Genomic DNA, 24,919 nt, shown 5'->3' with positions numbered 1-24,919 from the left:
TCAGGCTGGTGCAAAATACATAATTTTGAAGTGTAATTCTGCATAAACTCAGAAAAGTTCAAGACCCTCAAGTTTTTATGAATAAGTCAAGGAGTGTTTATGAATAAGTGTTGAAGGCTTTATAGATGTAATGTTGATTTTAGAAATGGTCAGTGTAGAGTTTAGCTTGAATTAAAAACAAAGGATAATGGATCCTTTTCAATAGAAGCTTGACAATGGACATTCAAAAATATCGAATTTTGCGGAGGAGCATATGAAACAATTACTCTCATCATATCTTTGGAGTAATATTTACTACACCTCTGTGCATTTACATTTAGTCATTGAGCAGATGCTTTTATCCAAAGCGACTTACAAATGAGGAACGAAAGAGGAACGTATAACCTTTGTATTATAAGTCATGTCCAAACTTGATTGTCTACTTAAAATTTGATTTTATTACTTGGTCTTCTGTATTAAAAGAATATCCAGTAATTTTCAGCCCGCTACGTGGACATCCCTAATGTTACCGTACACTAAGGTCAACTGAGTTCGGCTGCGGTGTAGGGCCTAGCAATAGTTTTAAGTGTAATCTTTGTTATTGAAACCATGCCGCAACCAAAGTTGTGATGTCTGTTGATGTCAGCGTGTGTGCAGTGTAGCGTTGAACCGTCAGAATGAGAATCAAGTTGCAGATCAAGTCGGATCTATGACTTCAATATAGAGCAACATTCTGTTGGAACGGCCCGGGGTCTCTGTGGTTTCCATTACAGCACCACCAAAACTGAATGAGTGGAATCAGAAACTGACATAAACCCTGAGTGAACTCTGAGCTCATGCACGTCCTCTGAGCTCCTCCCCAGAAAATATGCCATGCCAAGAATGTGCTTGCCTACACCCGGAGATCAGGCCTCTGTTGGCATGTGTGTATGTGAGAGCTGAAATGGCATATAGAAGTGCCGTTACTGATATGGCTCTCATAACACATTAAACGAGTGTGATCAATAGAGGTCCAGTCATCTGGTTTCTTGACTTCTGGTTAGGTGTGTATGGGGATCAATCCATGCGTTGCTGACAGTCTGATGGATAGTCTGTGATGTTTGACTTTTTATTGCAGTGAAAATTGTCCTGTTAGTTATATGATACTGAAAGATAACAGGACCTTCTGTTTATGGATAATTTAATTTATATGGAATTCATATGCAGGCATGTGTTTCCATCACAAACTATGTTGATTGATCATGTGTTCTGTTTAAAGCCCTTTTTTTGTTCCAGGGCACTTGCTAACAGTGCATTGAGAAACACAAAAAAAAAAGTTATGAAAATCTGCGTAAATGCGCAATATCTCCAGTACATATGTCATGCGCATACAGTAAAGCTAACTGCATAGTAGGGCTATGCCCAATACATCATATATCAGTATATTGCAATTCATTTTCTCACTATATTGCATCTTTACTATATATCCTTATTTTTATTTATTTTTGGGTGTTTCTTTAACTTTGGGCACTTTTAGCACTGTGAAAGTCTAGAAAGTAAAGTCTCGTCAAAATATTTTCACACTCTGAATAGTTTATTTAATTTGTCTACTAACAGTGTCCAACAGTGTATGTACATCACAGGATATTTATGTCTTTTTTTTTTCTGAAAATTATGGAAATTCCCATAAATTCCCTAATGTTGTAAATTACATTTTTCAACTTTTTGTAATAAAATGGCTGACTCCTTTGTCTTGCTAAGGCTAATCTGATACCTAACATTTTAAGTATCCTAAATAAACACAATCTAAATAATATTTTAACACTTTTTGCATAATTAAATTACAGAATTACAGTTTGATTGGATATGGCTGTATTTACCTTTTTCTGTATTTTCTACAAACATAACTTGTCTCATATTTCTTATACATAGCTCAAACATGCTCTTCATTGACACTTTTGCTGACCTGTACACAAAGGTTTGTAAAAACTTTAAGGGGTTATTGAAACAATTATGAATTATTTTAGTACATTAAAGATTGAAATAGTTTATTTCACTCTTTGTTTAGATTATCATAATTTTAACCATGAAATAATTTATAATTTTAGTATTTATTTTCATAATTTAATATTGAAAATCTTGTGGGTCAAGGCTTAAAAGTATAAAATCTGTGCATAAAAAGCATTTGAACAGTACCAAAAAATAAATGATGAAGGCCTGGTCAAAAGGTATATAAAGTCAGATATACCTTGTATATATCAAATACCTTGATATATATGAGAGAGAGAGAGAGAGAGAGAGAGAGAGAGAGAGAGAGAGAGAGAGAGAATAGTTGAAATATGTTAGTTGTAATAAAATCCACTCCTGGGAACTGAAATTGCCCAAAGTTGAAGAAACATCCTTATATGTTCATTTTATTTTCTACAATTTCTACAACCCCATGTGGACTACATATGAGGTCCGTCTAAAGCTCTGTTCTCTTTTGTTTTCAAGTTAAGTACAAACTCCTTTCAGCAGGTGAAGTTCTCCTCACGACTATCATTTGGAAGCAACTTTTTCTAAAACATTGTTGATTATAAGTCTGTGATGACTGCGGAAACAGACGGGGGACTGGGGAACTGCATATTCTATTTTTCGGTCGGCTCAGTTTAAGGATTAGAGCAGTATCAATGGTGTCGCTGCTGATGCTGATGTTCGAGCTTGTTGTTTTTCAAATGTTTGGTTGTGATTTCCATATTTTTCCATTTTAATCTTTTTTATTTGGAATGTTTCAGAGTGCATGCTGGGTAACTGCCCTTCTGCATTTGCTTGCTGAGTTTGTGCACAATTTAAATTTATTTTCCACCATTTTGTGCATAACATTGTGTTGTAACCCAAGTGTTCTCTTCACTGTGTGTTGTTCACAGTACAGTGGTGTTATTGTATATTTTTTTACATTAGTTTAAGACAATTTAAGTGTGTAGATTTTAAGTTGGTTTAATTGTTTAAACATTTTTTAAATGTTTTTTGTCCCCTTTTAAAATGTTCATAGTATTTATTCTAAGTGCTCTTAGTTCTTTTTTAATCACAAACTAATTATCTGCCCTAATCACAATCAAAGCCACAAAGAAGATGAAAATATAGCACAAGAAATGCCAGACAAGTGGTTAATATAAAAAGATCCTCCTTTGCTTTTTTTAATGGAAACATGCCATTCTCTCTCTGTGCTACTGTAAGTTTTAACTCAAGCACAGAAAAAATGAAGAAGGATTTTGTATCCTATAATGACATCAGTCTGATATAAGCTGTCACTGAGTGTGTTTTGTTCATGCCAGAGACTCTTTATTGATGTTATACAGTTAAAAGAGTGAGAGCATTGTCATGCAAAGCCCTCAGATTTAGCTTAAGCTCTACAGAGGGCATTTTTGGAACTAGGAAAACATGAATAATGTGTCTCTCATCAAGGCAACCCTATGCCAGACTCTGTTGGCTTTACACCAAGTCATCAACTCGACAGGGTCCTCTCATTCCAGGACAGTCAAGCATGCGATTACTACCACTCATTAAATACAAGAGGCCAGATCTGTGAAGACCATTATGCCTGATAGCATCCAGACTCTGCTGCAATAAAGCCTCATTGGACTCCTTCTGCAAAGAGAGATCTGCCTAATGTTTGCCATGGATCTGAGCACAGATAAGCACAACACCTAAGAGTGCACATACACCCAGATAAAATTAATGTCAACCTGTGTTCTTTGTCCAATCTTGAGCACTTTCTGTTTACTTAGGGGAGATGTTGTTAGGCAGATTTAGATTGATGACCGTGCACGGTTAAAGCTCTTAATACATTCACCACCAAGTAATCTAGCATGGGAAGTGAAGCGATCCGCAAAGCCCATGGCTAAAGCTCAACTCTTTTACCTCCTGTTGCATGCAAATCTGCTTTACAAATAAAGCATTGTTATTGTTCTGAAATAGCAACAGATGTAGCCATTAATTTGTTAGAATTGTAACAATGGGCCTCAATCAGTTATATGAGTCAGATCATTGCAAACTTGTAAATCTCCTGAGAACAACTTTGGTGTGTAATTTAAAGTATAGTTTAAAGGCCCAGAATGAAAGAAAAGGAAATCTCAGGTAATGTATGGAGGATGGTTGGTTACCAGTATGTTCAGCAGCTGTATGAATAAGTGGGCTTGAATGGGCCCCAGTTCCAAAACAGTCTCTTATGAGGTTCCATCTTGGTTAGAACGCTGCCTTAAAAGGCAGCTGCTTAAATAGGCAGTAGATATAGTAAGGCAGCTTACTTGGTTTTGGAACTGAGCTATTGAGTGAAACTAGATTTTATAATGGAGACAGGATACATGAGTGACAGAAGACCATGACCTTTGGCACAATCCAGTTAAGCCTTGAAAGCAAATGTTTGTTCCATCTGATGTATCCCAAGTTTTTAATTCGGTGGCTGTCCTGGAAGAGAGAGAAGTCATGGTTTGAGTTCACAGCAGCCACAGGTCCCAAAACAATTTAAAAGCTTTTGACAGGAGTTCCGATACATGTCAATTTGTATTGAATTACATGTCAACATTCTAGCACAGGGGTGGTTTGGCTACAGAGACTTATGACTTAAGAACATTTGACAATCTGACATTAAAATGTAAGATTAAATTTTGTTTGTCCTGAAAAGTTTAAAGCATTTCATTTAGTGTTTAGGGCTTTATCAGAACATGTTTATAAATATGAGGTTAAACGACATGTGCTGTTAGGATTAGAAAGGGCAGTGAATGTTTTAAAGACATGACATTTAATATTTTCAAGACATTTTTGTTTGACTTCATGCTCTTTTTTTTTTAGGGTATACCAGATTTTTGTTTTATTTTGTGTTGCACTCTTTAGCTGCATTTTCCCCTTTACAGGCACATTGTCGTCTGTGGTCATATCACTCTCGAAAGTGTTTCCAACTTCCTTAAAGACTTCCTACACAAGGACAGGGATGATGTCAATGTAGAAATTGTTTTTCTTCATAAGTAAGTACAATTCCCTTTGGAATAAATTTTAAGGACTTGATGGAAACGTTTCTCCAGTTTTAAGAGTTTAATAGCTGTGCATTATTAAGAACAACAAATAAATCAGAACCCCCCCCCCCCCCCAAAAAAAAAGGTTATGTTAATAAAAATTTGGTGTATATTAAAGGTGAATTTTGTAATTTCTGAATTGCCTTCTGTCCATTTGATTGGCTTGACTGGTTATAGGTTAATGATGTGATGTTTATTTTTTTGTTATTAAGAAATTCATAAAAAATGCATTTCACACTTTCTTTTTGACAAACCTCTACTATGATGAACATGTTTTCAATTTCTGAATTAATAGTAATTTTGATTTTTTTCTGGGGTTTAAAGTAAAAAGGTGTCAAAATGGTGTAACATTCTGGAGACCATGAAAAATAACTAATTATAATGATAATAAAAATCTTATTAAAAGATAAAAAAATGTTAATAAAAAATGCTGGCATGAGTAGTTTGGAATGATCTTTAATAATTAATTATATATATAAAAAAATCAGAACTGAAAAAAGTTTTGGTTTAAAAAAATATTATTAAATTACTAAATGTTATACAAACTCAGGCATTGTTACCAACATGCGGGTAGCAATTTTGTTGTCATGTGACAAACAAAACCATAACACCCTTTTAGACCCTCATGACTGTGAAGTAAAAAAAATAAAAATAAAACTTTGTCATATATATATATATATATATATATATATATATATATATATATATATATATATATATATCATGTATACCGATCAGCCACAACATTAAAACCACCTGCCTAATATTGTGTAGGTCCCCCTCATGCCACCAAAACAGCGCCAACCCGCATCCCAGAATAGCATTCTGAGATTATATTCTTCTCACCACAATTGTTCAGAGTGGTTATCTGAGTTACCGTAGACTTTGTCAAACCAGTCTGGCCATTATCTGCTGACCTCTCTCATCAACAAGGCATTTCCAACTGCCGCTCACTGGATGTTTTTTGTTTTTGCCACAAATCTGAGTAAATTCTAGAGACTGTTGTGCGTGAAAATTCCTGGAGATCAACAATTACAGAAATACTCAAACCAGCCCGTCTGGCACCAACAATCATCCTTGCAATTATCTAATCAGCTAATCGTGTGGCAGCAGTGCATAAAATCATGCAGATACGGATCAAGAACTTCAGTTAATGTTCACATCAACCATGAGAATGGGGAAAAAATGTGATCTCAGTGATTTGGACCTTGGCATTATTGTTGGTGCCAGACAGGCTGGGAAAGTATTGGGAAAGAAATGTGCAAGGAAAGTATTTTAATAGCTTTATGGTTACACCACTTGACATTTTTTATTTTATTTTTCCAGGCTATACATGCTTTTAAAAAATTATGAAAACCAACATGGACACAGTGATTACATTTCTACAACTTAACACATGTTTTATTAAAATATTTTAAAAGATTTCTAATTTTTATCTTCTTGGGCAGCCTTATTGTAAACATTGGCTCAACCAGTGGTGTGAGTTTGGGGCAACACTGTCTGCTTATCTGCTTAACAACAGCTGAAAATTGTCTTTATTTTGGATTTCTTTTTGGTGCTGCTATTGGTGCAGAAATTACACACTTCACCTTTAAAACTGTCAAAATCACAGAGCTTTACCCTCTATCTGTATCTTAACAACACATTATATAACATATTTTTCTTTTTTGTTTCATTTCCCCTGCATACTCAAGTATTTCCCCTAATCTTGAGCTGGAAGCCTTGTTCAAACGTCACTTTACTCAGGTGGAATTCTATCAAGGATCAGTCCTCAACCCACATGATCTAGCAAGAGTAAAGGTAACATTTCACATCAACAGAAGCGTAGATTGCAGAATGAGCATGTTATCTCGGTTTGCTATGACAGTTTATTAAGCATGTAGAACATAATCATACAGAATTAGAAAAGGTGACAGACAAGCTAAATTATTTCATTTGTCCATTGCAGGTAGATAATTGTAGAAATTATGTAGTAATAATGCAGCATGCTTTTAGTTTTGCACTGTTTTGGTGGTGCTTTAGTGGTGTTAGTGAATACTGTGGCTTTTCCTTTTCTTTTTCAACTTGACAGATCGAGTCAGCTGATGCCTGCTTGATTCTTGCAAACAAATACTGTGCAGACCCCGATGCTGAAGATGCCTCCAATATAATGAGGTCAGTTCTGTGACGGATCAACCATTTCCACATTTGTGCATGATTTTTCGAAGAACAGACATTTTATTTTGAGATTTTGGGCAGTGTCATACACTCACTAGAGACATTCTTCAGTAAAAGAAATGAACTGAAAGCTGATGTCTTTCACCCTCTGCTGTGACAGGAAGGTGTGAATGAGATACTCAGAATTGCATCCAGTCCAGCTTGTTTTAAATGTGAAATATGAATCTAGGCAAGTGTCTGAGTGCTCTTTTCTTAGCAGCTAATGTGTTATACAGCAGCTTAATATGGAAATAAATTCTACCCCACACTTACGGGACCAGAGAGAATTTCAGACTGGATTTTTTAAGGAATGCTCCAAGTTCCACAACATATCATAGACTCCTCTATTAAAATGAAAGATTAATTGATTTGCATTCACTTAGCAGATGTTTTTTTTTTTTTTTTTTTTTTTTTAATCTATAGTGGTTTATGATATACAGTACTTAATACCAGGACAGTTCTCCTGGAGGTTAAGCAAGAGTCATACTGTACCTATAGAGCAACAAGCCAAAGGGTAAATTTTAGCCAACATGTAGTCAAAATTAACCATATTTACTTCCATTATACGTTCCTGGTGTTATTATGCACGATTAATCAGTGGTACAATATGAATGCCTGCTTTTCATGATCCAGTCCATCCCACTGGATAAATTCAAGTTTTGTCCTACATAATTGTTTTTCTTTAATATTTAGTTTCACTCGGAAATTGGTCAATTTATTGAAGTAAATGGAATGTGAATATTGACTTAAAATTAGGGATGGGCATAATTAATCGAGTACTCGAGTACTTGGAAGCTAGAGCAATGATCGATCATGAATACAATGATCAATATTAATCATGCGTGATGTGGCTTTTCACTAAATACGAAATTCATTGAAATTCTATACACAAACGTGTCAAAGAGATGCCTTATTTTTAATTTTGAGATTATATTGTGATTTTTTGGCTGTACCTTGCAGACTGAATCATCACTGCAACAAGCTCCAACACAGCGCACCATCACTTTCTGTCCGGTGCAGAGATAGCGCTCAACACTCTGAAGAAGCGCACACACACCAGCCAAGTTCATCCTTTCAAACTGCTGGATGGTCTTCAAAACTATTTTCAGCTTAACACAGCATATTAAAAACACGATGGTTATGGCATCTCCGGTCAAGCCAACTGCATTTTTCAAATATACGGTTCAGCCAGCCACGACAAAAACAGTAGTGCACGCGTATTACGTTAATTACGGTAACCTGAAGGTAGAGCAGAGAGATGCACTTTCTGAGCACTCTTTTATTGAGTTGGCCAGCAAGTCTTCACATAATGACAAAATAGGATGCATTATACTGTGCTTATGCCATTTTTTGTACTTTTTGTAACTGACTACATTATAGCAGCTTATAATAATGAATATGCAACACTGGAACAACAGTAAGACGCAAAGACGTCTGTCTGACATAAATGTACATATATGAACATGTCTGTGTGCCCCCACCCCTGAGTACTTGACGAGTACTCGAGTAGTGACTGAGTACTTGAGTACACAAAATGCCCATCCCTACTTAAAATGCCTGTAAAGTTATTCATGCTCATTTATTAATGTGTTTCTTTTAATTACAGGGTAATATCTATCAAGAACTACCATCCAAAGATCAGAATAATAACTCAGATGTTGCAGTACCACAACAAGGTAGAAATTGAATTTTATCTGTTGGTGGGTTACATCAAATCGACCTAATGAAAAATAAACAAACAGAAAGAAAAGATACAATGTACAAAGGGGCTGTAAAATTGCACATAAATTTGAAATGTTACGGTGAATATTGTGTCATACAAGAACAAGCCCTCAGATTCTGCTCTCCATGTCAAGGAGAATTTTACAAAGTCCTCAAGTTTCAAATACACATTATAACATGATTTTCTTCAGTGTCTATTCTTGATTACAGCAACTTGCACAGTGCTTTATATTCATCAGGAAAAGCTGGAAGCAGGAGATTGATGATTTCCTTAATGACTTGATGGGTGCGTTTTGTTCATGGGACAGTTCACATGAGAACAATTGAATGCCAACTGCAGACAACTGTTTAGAAGGCTGTCAGAGAACTCGCTACACAGATAAATTATGTTTCAATGAGATATGAAATAGTGACTTGCTACTGTTATGAGATTTGGAAGACTTTTATAATCTAACAAGGTATATAAAAAAATAACAGTTAAACCCATGAAAAAAACAGTTAAACCCCCATGAAATATTTTTTTTCAAGAGTTTTGTTGCTTTTAGTCATACAGTACTGTGCAAAACTTTTAGGCACTTGTGAAAAATGTTGCATAGTGAGGATTTCTTCAAAAAAGAGTGCCATAAATAGTTTTCATTAATCAGTTAATGTCACACAAAGATCAGTAAACATAAAAAAATCTAAATCAATATTTGGTGTGACCACCACCAATTCTCCTAGGTACACCTGGGCACAGTTTTTCTTGGTTGTTGGCAGATAGGATTTTTCAAGCTTCTTGGAGAATTTGCCACAGTTCTTCTATCTATTTATCTATCTCAATTGATTTGGTCTCTTCATGTAATCCCAGACTGACTCGGAGTTCAGTGGGTATTCTGTGGGGGCAATGGCATCTGATGCAGGGCTCCCTGTTCTTCTGTTCTATTCTAATTGCAAAAGGAATGTTTGAGAGTCTAAAATGTATTTTTCTTGTTGACACTTAAGCTGAAGATATAAATAACCATCTTAAGACAAATGTTTTTGTGAAACATCTTAATTGCCTGAAACTTTTGTACAGTTACAGTCTCGTGATGGCTTATCTTGCACTACACAGTTTTTTGTCCAATCAAATGCTCCTTTCCCTTAATACCACCTGCTTCAAACCAGCTAGTAGTGAATGACGGCTGTGACATAAACTAAAAGCTGTTGGTTGTTTAAAAAAAAAGGTATAAGCCCTTCGAAATGTCCCGCCCAAACTTCCTTTTTCAATAAGAAATAACTCCGCATAGGAAATAAAACTGCTCATCAAGCCATTTCATGGTGTATTTAATTTAGTACAAAATCATGAAATTTGGAATCTCATTAAATAAATTATTTCTTACTGATTTTAATTTTTGTAGCTGTTTTTCTTTAATATGCTTGGTAGACGTTGCAGCAACGGACAATGTTAACTTTCCCTTGTCTTGACTCTTGTCCCATGTGTCCTCAGGCCCATCTGCTAAACATTCCCAGCTGGAACTGGAAGGAAGGCGATGATGCGATCTGCTTGGCCGAGCTGAAGGCAGGCTTCATTGCCCAGAGCTGCCTGGCACAGGGCCTGTCCACCATGCTCGCCAATCTCTTCTCCATGAGGTCATACATCAAGGTACCGTCATCCCTGTCAGTCCTGTGGCTTTGATAAATCCCAAAGAGTAGAATCAGCCTCCCTCCAGTTCATTCCAACTTCAGCTCAATCACCAGGGCCATTATGGTATTGAGTAAATCATCTTCTGAGCCCTGCCGTCTCATTTGGGACTTGCTCGGAACAGCAACACAGCGATGCCATTGCCATAATGAGGTAATTTATATGAGTCAATGACATGGTGGAAGTGAGGATGTAAATTAGTGTTTTTTGCTCTTGCAGAATTTACTGTCCTCCTGCATGCTGATAGAGCAGGGAAATGCGAAACATGTGTCTGCTTCATAGCCAATGTGAATGGCACCCCAAGTCCATCTTTAATTTCAATTTCATTGTTATTTATCATCCAACTGAAGCATTTACATTTAATGCATTTAGAAGGTACTCTTATCCAGAGCGACTTTCAAAAGTGCTGCAGAATTGTATATGACACTGTAGTGATCAAGGCATGGCAAGAATGCAATTCGAAATGCAATCTGTTGTATCTTGCAATTTGGAAAGTGCATCTTTCCTGTTGACATGTCATGTAAAAAAACAATACACTTATAAAGATCCAAACAGAAAGATTAAATATAGTGAAGATAGTGAAAACTGACATACGATAACAAGCCCTCTGAGTCTGCTCTTCATGTCAATGAGAAGTCTTTGAGAATCAAATACACATTATAACTTCATGATTTTCTTTTCTTGAATGTTTATCCCCCATTACGGGATGGTGTTTTATTTAGAAAACACTAGATAGAAGAGGCTGAGGCCTGAATAGCAGCCATGGCTGCAGGGTTATTATCAGGTGGTTCAGATTTGGTTGGAGTTCTTCTGAAAAAAGAGAGAGAATGAGCGAGTGATCATGCAAAGAATTTCACAGAGATTGTAAAACTTATTCTCAAATCCACAAGGGGCTATATTAATTTCTTTAATTTGTTTTATGACAGTGCATGCTTTCAACATCGAGAGCAACATTCTCATGTCATAAAGCGATGAGGAATGACTTTCATAATGACTGTTTAAATGTGGTATGTGTGGAAACATCTGCAGGGCACATCACTCTTCCCTTAACCCCTTAAATGCCGGCGGGTCCAAATGGGGACGCTATATCATGAATAAAGTTTATGCTTAAAACATTAAAGTCTCTGTATACGTAAGTCAGGCAAATGAGGTATCATTTGAAAGCTTAGAATCTCAACTTAGAATCACTTCTGCATTTATGTTACTTAAAATAACAAAATAAGGCCTCAAAACATTCGCATTAAAAATGCAAAAATAAAAGTCCTTCACATAAATGGACAAGTCATATATCAATTGAAAGCTCTCACTGTCAGGAATGTGACTGACAGTTAATTGTGTTGCCCTAATACCACAGTTCCAAAGATTTTCAAAAGAATCACAAAGTGAAATTTACTTGTCTTTGAGCTTGCTTGGCTGAATAATCCAATGTTATATATTAGATGTCCAGAACAAAATATGTCATCCAGAATGAAAAGGATGCAAAACAAATCATCAGAAAATATGTTTTCTACTATTGATGATAAAATGTCATATATCATTGCAAAAGGGAGGATCTCAGCTTTCTAATGACACCTAGATTGAGCTTCTAGTCCACCCAGAGGGTAATATATTCAATGAAACAACAAGGGTGGTGCTTGAACTGAAAATTAGACTGAATGTCTATGGACGAGCACATCTGTGAGGGCTAAAATGCGTTAGAGCGCCACCTACATTTCAGATCTGTATATTGTGATGGAATGTGATAGAGAAAAAGAATATTTTTTCTAGTGCTTTCTGCCACCTAGTGGAATAAAATGAAACTTTTCAAAGTGAGGTAGAGTTAACAGAACCAGAAATACATGTTTACAAAGTTAGGACAACAACAAAAATCCAAAAAATTCTGTTTATCATAAGATTATAAACACACAATATTATTTATGAATAATTGGAGTCTTTTTATTTTTATTTGAGCAGTTCTCTGAAAAATGAGACCAGTTTTTTGCAATTTGTCCAAAGTATATGTGAATGGTGAGCTTTTAAATTTGAGTGTAAAAAATTTCAGGCGGCAGCCCAAAAATGCACCAGAGTTTTTTAAAAACACAGAGAGAGATCCCAGACCACCCATTACATTTACATTTACATTTATTCATTTGGCAGACGCTTTTATCCAAAGCGACTTACAAGAGAGGAAAACATAAGTGAATCATCTTAGGAGACAGTGGTATAAAAAGTGCTGTATAACAAAGTATCACTAGCATCATATTAGCATTCAAAATAGAATAAAGTACAACAGAAATCTGGCACCCATGCCAGAGTGCAGCCTACCACACACAACCTCTTTGTCAGACTAGACTTATGCAGTACACCATGGTATCACCATAAACGCTTCTCTGAGACTGTCAAACAGGAACATTCATGATGTACCATCCTTCTGCTAAAAGATATAGTGTTTGACATGTATATTAAGATAAATAGTTGACCTCTGTGGGTGCTGTGCAGTGATATACTAAGTATCTAGATGAACTGTTGTTTCAGTCATAACTTTTACTATACTTTTAACAAGACTAAAACACTGTATTGAGCAATCAGCATGCAAGACCAGAGCTATACATTTTATATTATTTTTGAAACCAACTTTTTTCTGGTAATAGATTGATAGTGTGTCAAAGAAGGTTCTATTTACAATTCAGTAATGTAAACATCATTTTTGCTGCAAAAAAAAAAAATTAAAAAAAAAGAAATAAAAAAAAAAGAAAAGAAAAATGATGTAAAACTTCAAAACAATCATTAAGCATGTGAAAACAGACACTGTAGTTTTGTGCTCTGGTCATCAAACTTAAAGGGATAGTTCACCCAAAATTGAAAATTATCTCATAATTTACTCACCCTCATGCTATCCCAGATGTGAATGACTTTCTTTCTTCTGCTGAACACAAACAAAGATTTTTAGAAGAATATCTCAGCTCTGTAGTTCCATACAATGCAACTGAATGGTGGCCAGAACTATGACAGTCCAAAAGCATATAAATGCAGCATAAAAGTAATCCATAAGACTCCAGTGGTTAAATCCATGTCTTCAGAAGTGATATGATAGGTGTGGGTGAGAAACAGGTCAGTATTTAAGTTATTTTTTACTATCAATCTCTAGTTTCACTTTTACTTTCACATTATTATTCTTTTGTTTTTGGCACCACCAACTGGGCAGGGAGAAGAATTTAAAGTAAAAAAGGACTTACATATTGATCTGTTTCTACAGATCACTCTTATTCTGCCTTTATTGTAGCTTGTTGGTTCATTTTGGCCACCATTCACTTGCATTGTGAGGACCAACAGAGCTTAATTTGTGTTCAGCAGAAGAAAGAAAGTCATACACATCTGAGATGGCATGAGGGTGAGTAAATCATGAGACAATTTTCATTTTTGGGTGAACTATCCTTTTAATTAACCATTTCCAGATTTAACAACACATATTTTAAAACATTATAACAATACAAATGAATTATTTAACTTGAAATCTCTCGTTTCTTAACCCAAATGCTCACTCGTCATTATACTAGCCTATTTTAAATGTATAATAATTCGTAATTGCATAAATGTATAATTTCATATACATAAAGTTTGGATCATCCATTTATTTTTATTTTTATTTTATTTTAATTTGGAAATGTATGAAAATCTTTCAGGTCACATAACCTCTGGTGCTAGCCCAACGAGAAGGGCTTTCGCCACTGAGTCTTGGTTCCTCCTTTTCTGTAAAGATAGGTGCTTTGAAACTATGTATTGTGTATATATATTATATATATATAGTATATTTAGCGCTATACAAATAAAACTGAATTGAATTGAATGGAATTAATAGCAGATTGAATTTAGAAGACTAATGAACAATTTTTGTGTTCTGTCATCAAGTTTGACAATTTTAATTGTAATAGCCAATAACCAAATTATGGTTACCAAAAACATTTCTTGTTTTGTTAGTTGAAGGAAAATAAGTGTAAGGGTGTTACTAAAAGGTTTTACTGAGACCTACAACCCAGAGGTGCATACATTTACGCACATCCACACCCACAAACAGATGATTTATTTGGCATTATCCTAAGGTATTTTTTTATGTTGTCCTAGGTATAAACTTGTTCTATAAAAATAAAACCACAAGGACGGTCATTATAAATCTTTTTTCTAATTTCTTCAGTTTTGAAAACAGCAGTAAACAAAGAGGATTAGGATCAGGCTCTCGGGAGGGACTGAAGGAGATCATTTTTCAGTCGGTGCGAGGGCATACTCCCGTAGCATTTACATCAGCTCTGACAGGCAAGGTGCAAATGTGCAGTATAATTTAGGGAGCCCATTGTAAATGGCTGCCATCTCTTTAAGACTAAATGACAAAACTTCAGCTATCAGTGCAGCCCTAAAAGATGCCTGGCCTCTTGCAAGAATGCAAGTGCTCTTAGCCAGGCAGTTGTGCCTGGCTTTGATAGCATTTCTCTTGACTGTCTGTCAGACAGACGTTGGCTGGGCGAGATGGCTGACTAATGGTAGAGTGATTCCCTAATAGCCCTGCTGCTTATCACAGCCCCACCCACCCCTGATACTAAAACATGAGCTCAGATGGAGGAATATGCCATTCTCCACCAGCCTTTATTATCCAACTCAAGTCCTGGCAAAATTTTGTTCCACAAAGGTTGAAATGTTACAGGTGTGAAATTATAAACACTATTGAAAAATAAGAGAACAACTTTACAGCACCTAATCAGGTGCGACGTGACAAGCAATGTGTACCATTTCCAGCTACAAGCAAATTGTCTCTTTATACTGAATGCAAATCCACTGTGCAACATGACACAGCCAATCAGAATATTTGCAATATTTAATACACAACTGTGGAGCAGGATTTTGGACCAATTAAATTTCACATTGGGCGGGGCTGCCTATGTGATGATGCAGAAATAGAAACCAAATAGAAACCATGTCACGGTCTTGGCTGGGTAGGACAAAAACATAGATTTCCATGGAAAAGATGGCTTGCATCACATCTGGTTAAGACACAATATACATTTTCCATTGTGTTTTACACGAATGGACCCTTTTCACAGATCTGTTATTTCGCGTTTCCGCCTCCTTTAACAACGTAAATGTAGCTTTTTTGAAGTTTTTTATATTTCCAATTTTAAAAACATTTAGTGTAAATTTACAACATTGTACTTTTTATTATATTACCCTGGAATAAGTTTTTAAAAAATCAGTTAACTTAGCTGCAATGGGTTTCTAACACAGCTGCTAAAGGAGTGACAGAACATTTGGCCTATTTCTCTCTTACTACTGCTGTTATTGAGCACTGTATATTTTGATCTTCTTTTGCAAAGCTGTGAAAGAGTAATTGTTGAATTTTTCTTATGCTGTTGGGGCAAACGGGTAAACAAAAATGTAATTTGCTTTGATCTCTCATTCACCGCAATTCAAGTTTACCCTGCTATGCGTCTGCTTCTGCTCTCCAACCCGGATATGTGAAAAGGGTCCATATTAACTAATTCAGAGATGCAGTGTGCATAGCTTTTCATGTGTATGTGTAACTGATTTCAACTGCCTTTGAACTGCAGATTGAGGAGGACACGTGGCAGAAGTATTATCTGGAGGGAGTGTCCAATGAAATGTACACTGAGTACCTGTCCAGTGCCTTTGTGGGGCTTTCATTTCCTGCAGTTTGTGAGTAAGTATGCTTCTGCTCCAAAGAATGGGAGCTTCTGGATGCTTACACACTAGATTTTATGCTACATCAGAGAACACTGAATATTCATTGATTTTATTGAATTGTCATCACAAGTACAGAGAGAGAGAGAGAGAGAGAGAGAGAGAGAGAGAGATAGATAGAGACAAAAGAAAACACCAGTGTTTGCAATAGTGGGGCTCCATCATATGACTTTTAAGAAAATTGTAGCTTTTGCTGCACTCTAAAGTAGGCATTTGTTAAACAATGCAAATTTCAGAGAGGCGATCCAGTTTTGTCAGACATTCAATTTACTTTATCCCTACTTGAGGGCAAACTGACCTCGCTCGATCCACACCCTTAAAACGCTGCTTCACATTCCTATCTGTCAAATGCTTTCTCAGAGCTTTATCAAATGTGTAGCTACAATTTGTTACACTGATCTTCATATAAAAGCTTTAAAAAAAATACGATTTTCCTATCCACATCTTAGTTGGTGTGTAATAATGTGTAGTTAGTACAGTATCAGAAAGAGTCTTTGAAAATATATTTTTGTCTCTTCTAAGTGGGAACAATAATCTCTTAGAGGGCTAATCTAATGGGTCTTATAACTTCTTAACTAGCATGCTACTTAACTGAATTGCTTATATTTGGCATGTTACCAACATAACATTTCTGTTGTTTCTTTTGCAGGTTGTGCTATGTGAAGCTCAAGTTGTTGTTGATTGCTATCGAGTACAAGTCAGAGCAGAGGGAAAGCAGGTTTGTCCCCATTTGGTGTTAAACTCCATCAGTCACAGCGCACTGAACTGACCAAAGTGGGGCAATGCAGTTGTATCCCTCATTGGTCCCACAGACGCACTACAGCACAATATTCCTATTTAACATGGTATAAATTTTATTTTGTAAGAAAAGGCTGACAGGCTTTCATCATCAAATCTCCCCACAAGTAACTAACTTATTTCAAATTGATATCGGTCTCCTTGAGACAGCATGTGATTGTTTCAATCACTGGAAGTAGTTCACCTCAGCTTGACTCTCACAGCCACACAGATGCCCTTCACTGTCTGTAAGAGTCACCAAAGAGCCATGACATCTGCTCAGACTCACTGTGTTCTATTGATGAGGGGTTTACTCTCAGAGTAAAGGGACTTCCATCAATAGCACTCCTGTGGCATTCTGTGAAGTGACCCATTAGAAATAATAACATGAAGTACTCTGTCTCAATAACTCAGACTTTGCCAAATCCCACCACCCCTTTCCCACATCCGTAACCTGTGTTCCAGTGTATGTGTACACTGTAACTCTTACTAATACAATACATTTGAATATCTCACAGTTAGTACTAATGAGTTTGGTTTAAAACAAAATCTGGTTTGAAAACACTCACAACCCAAATATCAATAAGAAGACCTGGTTCTTTTGGTTTCCTATATACTCCTAACATGCAGCGAACAACATATTTTTCCAAATTCGTCTTCTTTCTTACTGCGGATTAGGGCTGGGCGGTATGACATCGTATATTGTGCCACAGTAGAAATGTGCAGAGGTGGGTAGAGTAGCCAAAAACTGTACTCAAATAAAAGTACAATTACATTAAAAAAAAAATTACTCAAGTAGAAGTAAAAGTACTAACATAAATAATTACTTGAGTAAGAGCAAGAAAGTATCCAATTAAAAGAGTACTCAAGTAGTGAGTAACTTGTTACTTTCACAAATGACATAATGGACGTTAACCCCTATATTCCATTACATAATACACATTTAACATGTATTACAGAGTTATTATTATTATTAATGGAAATTCTGTCATCATTCACCATCATGTTGTTCCAAACTCGTATGACTTTCTTTCTTCCATGCAACACAATAAGGAGATATTAGACAGAATGTTTGCCCGAGTCACTATTTACTTTCAGTGAATGTTTTTTTCTCCATATTTTGAAAGTGAATGTTGACTGAGACTGTCAGTCTCTAACATTCTGTCTAACATCTTTTGTGTTCCACAGAATACAAAGCATCACACAGGGTTGGAACAACATGAGGGTAGGGAAATGATGACAGAATATTAAATTATGGCTGAGCTATCACTTTAAAGAGATAATTCACCCAAAAATGAAAATTCTCTCATCATTTACTCACCCTCATGCCTTCCAAGATGTGTATGACATCCTTTCTTCTGCATAATACAAATGAAGATTTTTAGAAGAATATTTGAGCTCTGTAGGTCCATACAATGCAAGTGAATTGTGATCAGAACTTTTAATCTCATATAGCACATAAAGGCAGCATAAAAGTAATCCACACGACTCCAGTGGTTAAATCCATATCTTCAGAAGTGATATGATATGTGTGGGTGAGAAAAAGATCAATATTTGTAATTTTTTGCTAGACAGCAGGGGGCGATATGCAGAGAAGAACGTGAATCACCAAAAACACAAGAAGAAGAATGTGAAAGTGATCTGTTTCTCTGTTTCTCACCCATACCTGTCACATCACTTCTGAAGATATTGATTTAACCACTAGAGTCTTATGGATTACTTTTATGCTGACTTATGTGATTTTGTTTAGCTTTAAAATGTTGCCACCCAATTCACTTGCATTGTGTGGACCAAAAGAGCTGAGAAATTCATCTAAAAATCTTCATTTGAGTTCAGCAGATGAAAGAAAGACATACACATCTGGGATGGCATGAGGGTGAGTAAATAATGAGAATTTAAATTTTTGGGTGAACTATCCCTTTAAGGGCTCTTGTCAGATCTGGATGAATTTGTCAATAAGAAGAGAGGTTTGGAAACCTTTCTAGTAATTATTACGGTGAAAACGTGAAAATATCCCACAAGGACATTATATATAATGCTGAAATATAAACCAAAGCAAGATCATGTTTTATTAATGCCTACTTGAGCTATTTCATAACTTTTAAAGTCCTGCGTGGATTCTTATTTCAATGTAGTTACAGTTTTCAGTGTCGAAAGTATTTAGATCAGAAGTTCTGTACAGCAGTACCGCCGCTCTCTAAACGCAGAGTACGCAGCCTAGTGCGTAGGGCACCAATCCCGGTAGTGGAACACTTGCTGTGTCTGAAACCGCCCCCTATAGTGCAATTAGTGCACTATTTTGGGTGTCTGCCATTTTGTAGGAGTGTCTGAATTCTGAGTGAGCCACTCGTTCCTTATTTTTGTTCAATCATTATTACCCACAATGCACTCTAATTTCGAGTGTACATTTGATGTACACTCGACTACAGTTAATTGCCCACAATCCACCATGTAATGTGAGTTTACTGCTTCATTCACTCCTGCAATGTTTTATTTCATGCTCAATGTAGTAAATTACTTTTTGACAAATTATTACTGGATTAACATAATAACATATAGAGAGGCAAAACATATAGATACATTTTAAAACGTACTCTTTACTTGACAAAATGTGTTTACTCTTTATATTAACACACAGTATATATTAAAAATTACAAACAGAATGAAGATTTAATGTATTAATATATTATTTAATAAGACTAACAAGTAAGGCTCAAGTATTTTTAAATTTCATATGTGACGTTGTTTCTGCAACAGCCCCAGAGCTCTGACACTCGGTGTATACGTCAGCGTCCAAATCACTCATTTCGTTCACTTACTGCTGAGATATAGTGCACTAAATACTATTCACTATATAGAAAATAGTGAATGAGTGAACGATTTCGGACACAGCCAGTCTCTCTTCGCCATTAGATCGACTCATGCCCACACATCTCTCAAGCGCGACCTCGCTGTGCACAAGCAGAAATGCTGTCTGTTCACGCTCCAGTTCTGTACAGCAGTACCGTGATCATGGGAATGGCAGAGCAGAAGGCATTTATTTACACTTAACTTGGATGTTTACATTGATTTATAGTTAATCCACCTGAAGTAGCTGCGATAGTTTCCAGTACCCCCGCAAGGGCGCGGGGTAAATGCGTAAATACTTCTTATGACATGTGGGACGTGGGACAAAGCGCACTGATATATTACTGCACTGATTTAAAAATGTACACTTAAAAACTGATGTCACAAGAACCCAATTACAGAATCACCCTGAAAATGACCATCAAATTGCACAGAAAAGCCCGCGTTAGGATTAGAGCCAAAACTTACCTCAGCGTGCTGCCTTAAATTGAAGCTGTGATTTTAATCTTGAAATATCAGCTTGTCTTGGTGTTAAATGGAGGCACTGCATGACGAAACTATTCTTTTTTTTTTTACTGTGCGGGGCGAAGAAAGTGTTTCACTTTGAAGAGTTTGATGCTGCAGCAGTGATTGAGTGACAGACTGTGACAGCAGCTCAGTGTGCGCAGCTGTGTGAACTTCCGCTCTCGTAGAAGTCTCATTCAATAATCTCTCAATAAATTATGTATTCATTAAAATTAAACCCAGTAATGTAATGACAGGAATGCCACCCATTGTAAAGAAGTGAAAGTAAAAAACAATCATTAGAAATTTACTTGAGTGAGAGTAAAAAGTACCCACTTTTAAACCTACTCTAAAAGTAAAAACTTTTTCAAAAATTTAACGGAGTAAATGTAGCGCGTTACTACCGATAAGGTCGATAAGGGTTCTGCCATACAATTTATACCTCTTACTGTGAATTTGGTGACAGTAGATTGAAAGTTCTTCAGCTGAAATCGATCTGTGTATACTGAAATTCGAACCACTGCCCCCAGTGGCCGAAGCTGGAAGTGCTTTTGAAGTGTGGGAACATATATGCTCCAGTGTCCAGGTGAAAAGTTCAAAAGTGAGTAGCAAAGCAAGTTGTTTTTAGCTGTAAATGATGTAATACAGTCAACAGGAAAGAATATTTTATCAACCATAAACCCTAACCCTAAACCTAACTGTCAGTGGAGTAAAAATGCAACATTCGAATCACTCATCATTGTTTTTTTTAACTTGATTACTTCTTGATTCCCACCCATTTCTCTGAGGCTGGCAATTGTTACGAGTAATGCAAAGCAGAGTTTACCTTTTACCATTTACAGTTGCCAAGTAACATTGCCACTTGGAGCTTTAATATGAAATTCAACTGATATGCTCATATCAGCTATTTTATAGCTTTTTCAAACGTGCCTTACACAATCAGAACTTATAGTCTGAACTACAGGGGCGTGTCCAGGATTTTTTGCCAGGGGTGACAAGTATCGAGTAAGGGGTGGCTTCCAGTAAGTTCGTCTGACTGAGGCGGAATGCTGTGTCCTCCCAGACATGGGCGGAACATTGTTATAGACTATGCATGACACGGACGGGTTAAGCCATTGCGCACTGTCTCCAGGATGCGAGTGGGGTCTGAGTTGGTGTGGCAAGTGGGGTGGCAAAGCTAATTTTTAGGGTGGCAGCTGCCACCCTGTGCCACCCTTCTGGCACTGGCCCTGCTGAACTATCTGTTTTTAAATAAGTGAAATGAAGTATCTTTCATTTGTGAAGTATTTAATTCACTGGATATATATATATATATATATATATATATATATATATATATATATATATATATATATACAGTATATATAGTACTATGCAAAAAGTACTTTTAGGCACTTGTGAAATGTTGCATAGTGAGGATGTCATCAAAAATAATGCCATAAATAGTTTTCATTTATCAATTAACATCATATAAAGTACAGTAAACATAAAAAAGATAAATCAATATTTGGTGTGGCCACCTTTGCCTTTAAAACAGCCCCAATTCTCCTAGGTACACCTGGACACAGTTTTTCTTGGTTGTTGGCAGATACCAAGCTTCTTGGAGAATTCACCATAGTTCTTCTATCTATTTAGGCTGTCTCAATTGCTTCTGTCTCTTCATGTAATCCCATACTGACTCGATGTTCAGTGGGGGGCTCTGTGGTGGCAATGCCATCTCTTGCAGAGCACCCTGTTCTTCTATTCTAATCTTTTCTATTTGCAAAAGTAATGTTTAGGAGTCTAAAAAGTATTTTTCCTATTGACACACTAAAGCTGAAGATATAAATAATCATCTTAAGACAAATGTTAAAACCTTTGCACAGTACTGTATATTATACACCAATCAGCCACAACATTAAAACCACCTATATAATATTGTATAGGTCCCCCTCATGCCACCAAAACAGCACCAACCCACATCTCAAAATAACATTCTTAGATGATATTCCTCTCACCAAAATTGTACAGAGTGGTTATCTGAGTTACCATAGACTTTGTCAGTTCGAACCAGTCTGGCCATTCTCTGTTGACCTCTCTCATCAACAAGGCATTTCCATCTGCAGAACTGCCACTCACTGGATGTTTTTTTGTTTTAGGCACCATCCTGAGTAAATTCTAAATACATGCGCATGACAGTTACAGTTACAGAAATACTCAAACCAGCCCATCTGGCACCAACAATCACCAATATGATTATTTAATCAGCCAATTGTGTGGCAGAAGCGCAGTGCATAAAACCATGCAGATACGAGTTTGGAGCTTCAGTTAATGTTCACATCAACCATCAGAATGGGGAAAAATTTGATCTCACTGATTTGGACTGTGGCACAACAGTCTTTAGAATTTACTCTGAATGGTGCCAAAAACAAAAAAATACCCAGTGAGCAGCAGTTCTGTGGATGGTAATGCCTTGTTGATGAGAGAGATCAACATAGAATGGCCAGGCTGGTTCAAACTGACAAAGTCTACGGTAACTCAGATAACCACTCTGTACAATTGTGGTGAGAATAATATCATCTCAGAATGCTATTCTGAGATGTGGGTTGGTGCTTTTGGCGACATTAGGGGGACATACACAATATTAGGCAGGTGGTTTTAATGTTGTGGCTGATCTGTGATATATATATCACTGATTATATATATTTAAGCAATATCATACAAGCAAGAGTGCAATATGGCCCTACATCAGCACTGCTGTGATTCGGCCACTGGCCGAGTGCCGTAGACAATCACAGCAGTGCTGACTTAGGACCATATAGCATGATTGCGAGTGTGATATTGCTTATATACAACAGTTCAATGAACAAGTACATTTTAAAAAAATTGGAAAAACTGAGTACGGTCATAAAAAATGCATTTGTGCATGGAACTACTTTCTTATGCTACGGAACAGAATCTGCTGTTGCTGGTTCAAAACAAATGATGTGTCCAAGCATCTCAAAAACATCACTTTAGAATTACTAGTATCACGGCTTGGGCTGTTTCTAACATGTTATTGGAGAAACAAGGATGTATGTGTGTGTGTGTGTGCGTGTGTGTGTGTGTGTGTGTGTGTGAGAGAGAGAGAGAGAGAGAGAGAGATGGAGATGGAGATGGAGTGTGTGCGATCACCTATTGGCGATGCTGTAGTCTGTTAGTCAGCTTTCTGAAGATAATGTAATTTTGGTGAAATTCATCCTATTTTCTCAGTGGAAAAATAGCCGTCCGAGCAGAGGCATTCCTCCCTATTTCGTGGTAGCCAGTGCAGAAGAGTCATTCACTATAGAAACCGCAATCTCCTCCACTATTTTGAACAGTACGTCCTCTCCAATGTGGAAACTCTGGTAAGAGGTAAGCGCCTTGAGTTTGTGTAATTAATCAGTCTGTTGTGTCTCTCAGCTGTGATGAGCCTTAATGCTGAAGTTGTTTGTTTAAAGCCATTTTAAGCTATTTCCTAGCTTTAGTAGTGTAGTATTAATACGAGCGATCACAGGGTGCTGTTGAATGTAAACACTGAGTGACGCTGACTCACTTCACGTCACCAACTGTCTCATATTACACACAAAAATTGTCTTTTGCCTCCACCTTCTGGCTAAAATATGTAATTTCACAGTATTAAATGTAAAGAGACCGATAGCTCTTAACATATCTGCACTGCTCATACACTTTAGTTTAGAACGGAGCGGAGTGATACACACAGTGATGCGTCCGAATGCACCCCACCACGAACTTTGTTACACTGGTGCCAAAACCCTGGAGTTGAAGGAAGCAGAATGGCACCAATGGAGGCCTCACCTCTGGAGGAAATGTTTAAGACCCTCACAAGTATCCACCAGCTGCAGCATCGGGTCCTCCTCGAGCTGCGCACGGAGCAGGAGTAGCGGTTCGTTGTGCTCCTCCAGGCCCAAGCGGAGGACTGCCAGGTGCTCCGGAGTGTGCTACACCAGGAGGGGGCTGCTACTGTGACCCCAGACCTCAAGTCCGCCCCGCCCCATGTTCCTCTGGTCAAGATGAGCCCCCAGGATGATACAGAGGCTTTCTTGGAACTCTTTGAGCAGACAGCAGGGGCATGCAGTTGGCCAAGTAGCCAGTGGGTGGTGCGCTTGTTACCCTGTTGTTCGGGTAGGCCCAACTCGTAGTGCAGCAGTTGTCAGCAGAGAACCTCCTGGTGTATTCCAATCTCAAGAAAGCCATCCTGCAACATGCCGGCCAGACACCAGAACAACAGCGCCAACACTTCCGCTCGTTGACCCTGGGCGAGCACGGCCGGCTGTTCGCCTTTGCCCAACAGCTCTGGGTAGCCTGCCAGCAGTGGTTGATGGGTGAGCAATGCGACGTCGGGGCTGTGATCGACCTGGTGATACTGGAGCAGTTTATTGCTTGTCTTCCGAGAGGGACGGCAGAGTGGGTCCAGTGCCACCACCCGGCATCACACCAAACAGCCATCCATCTGGCA

General features: G+C 37.2%; 1 protein-coding gene across 6 annotated transcripts in view; it reads left to right on the top strand.

The window, feature by feature from the left end:
* LOC127412089 (calcium-activated potassium channel subunit alpha-1-like) overlaps positions 1-24,919 on the top strand; it is a 307,683-nt gene that overhangs the window by 200,680 nt on the left and 82,084 nt on the right. For all 6 annotated transcript variants that reach the window (XM_051648145.1, XM_051648144.1, XM_051648149.1 and 3 more), the window contains exons 10-16: positions 4,851-4,961; positions 6,704-6,809; positions 7,081-7,163; positions 8,812-8,881; positions 10,393-10,548; positions 16,164-16,273; positions 16,964-17,032. In XM_051648145.1, coding sequence (XP_051504105.1) covers positions 4,851-4,961; positions 6,704-6,809; positions 7,081-7,163; positions 8,812-8,881; positions 10,393-10,548; positions 16,164-16,273; positions 16,964-17,032 — 705 coding nt within the window. The remainder of the gene's footprint in view (positions 1-4,850; positions 4,962-6,703; positions 6,810-7,080; positions 7,164-8,811; positions 8,882-10,392; positions 10,549-16,163; positions 16,274-16,963; positions 17,033-24,919) is intronic.

The sequence above is a fragment of the Myxocyprinus asiaticus genome, chromosome 21 (genome assembly GCF_019703515.2).
Source record: "Myxocyprinus asiaticus isolate MX2 ecotype Aquarium Trade chromosome 21, UBuf_Myxa_2, whole genome shotgun sequence".
NCBI classification, from domain to species: domain Eukaryota; kingdom Metazoa; phylum Chordata; class Actinopteri; order Cypriniformes; family Catostomidae; genus Myxocyprinus; species Myxocyprinus asiaticus.
This window is presented reverse-complemented; position numbering and strand designations above follow the sequence as displayed.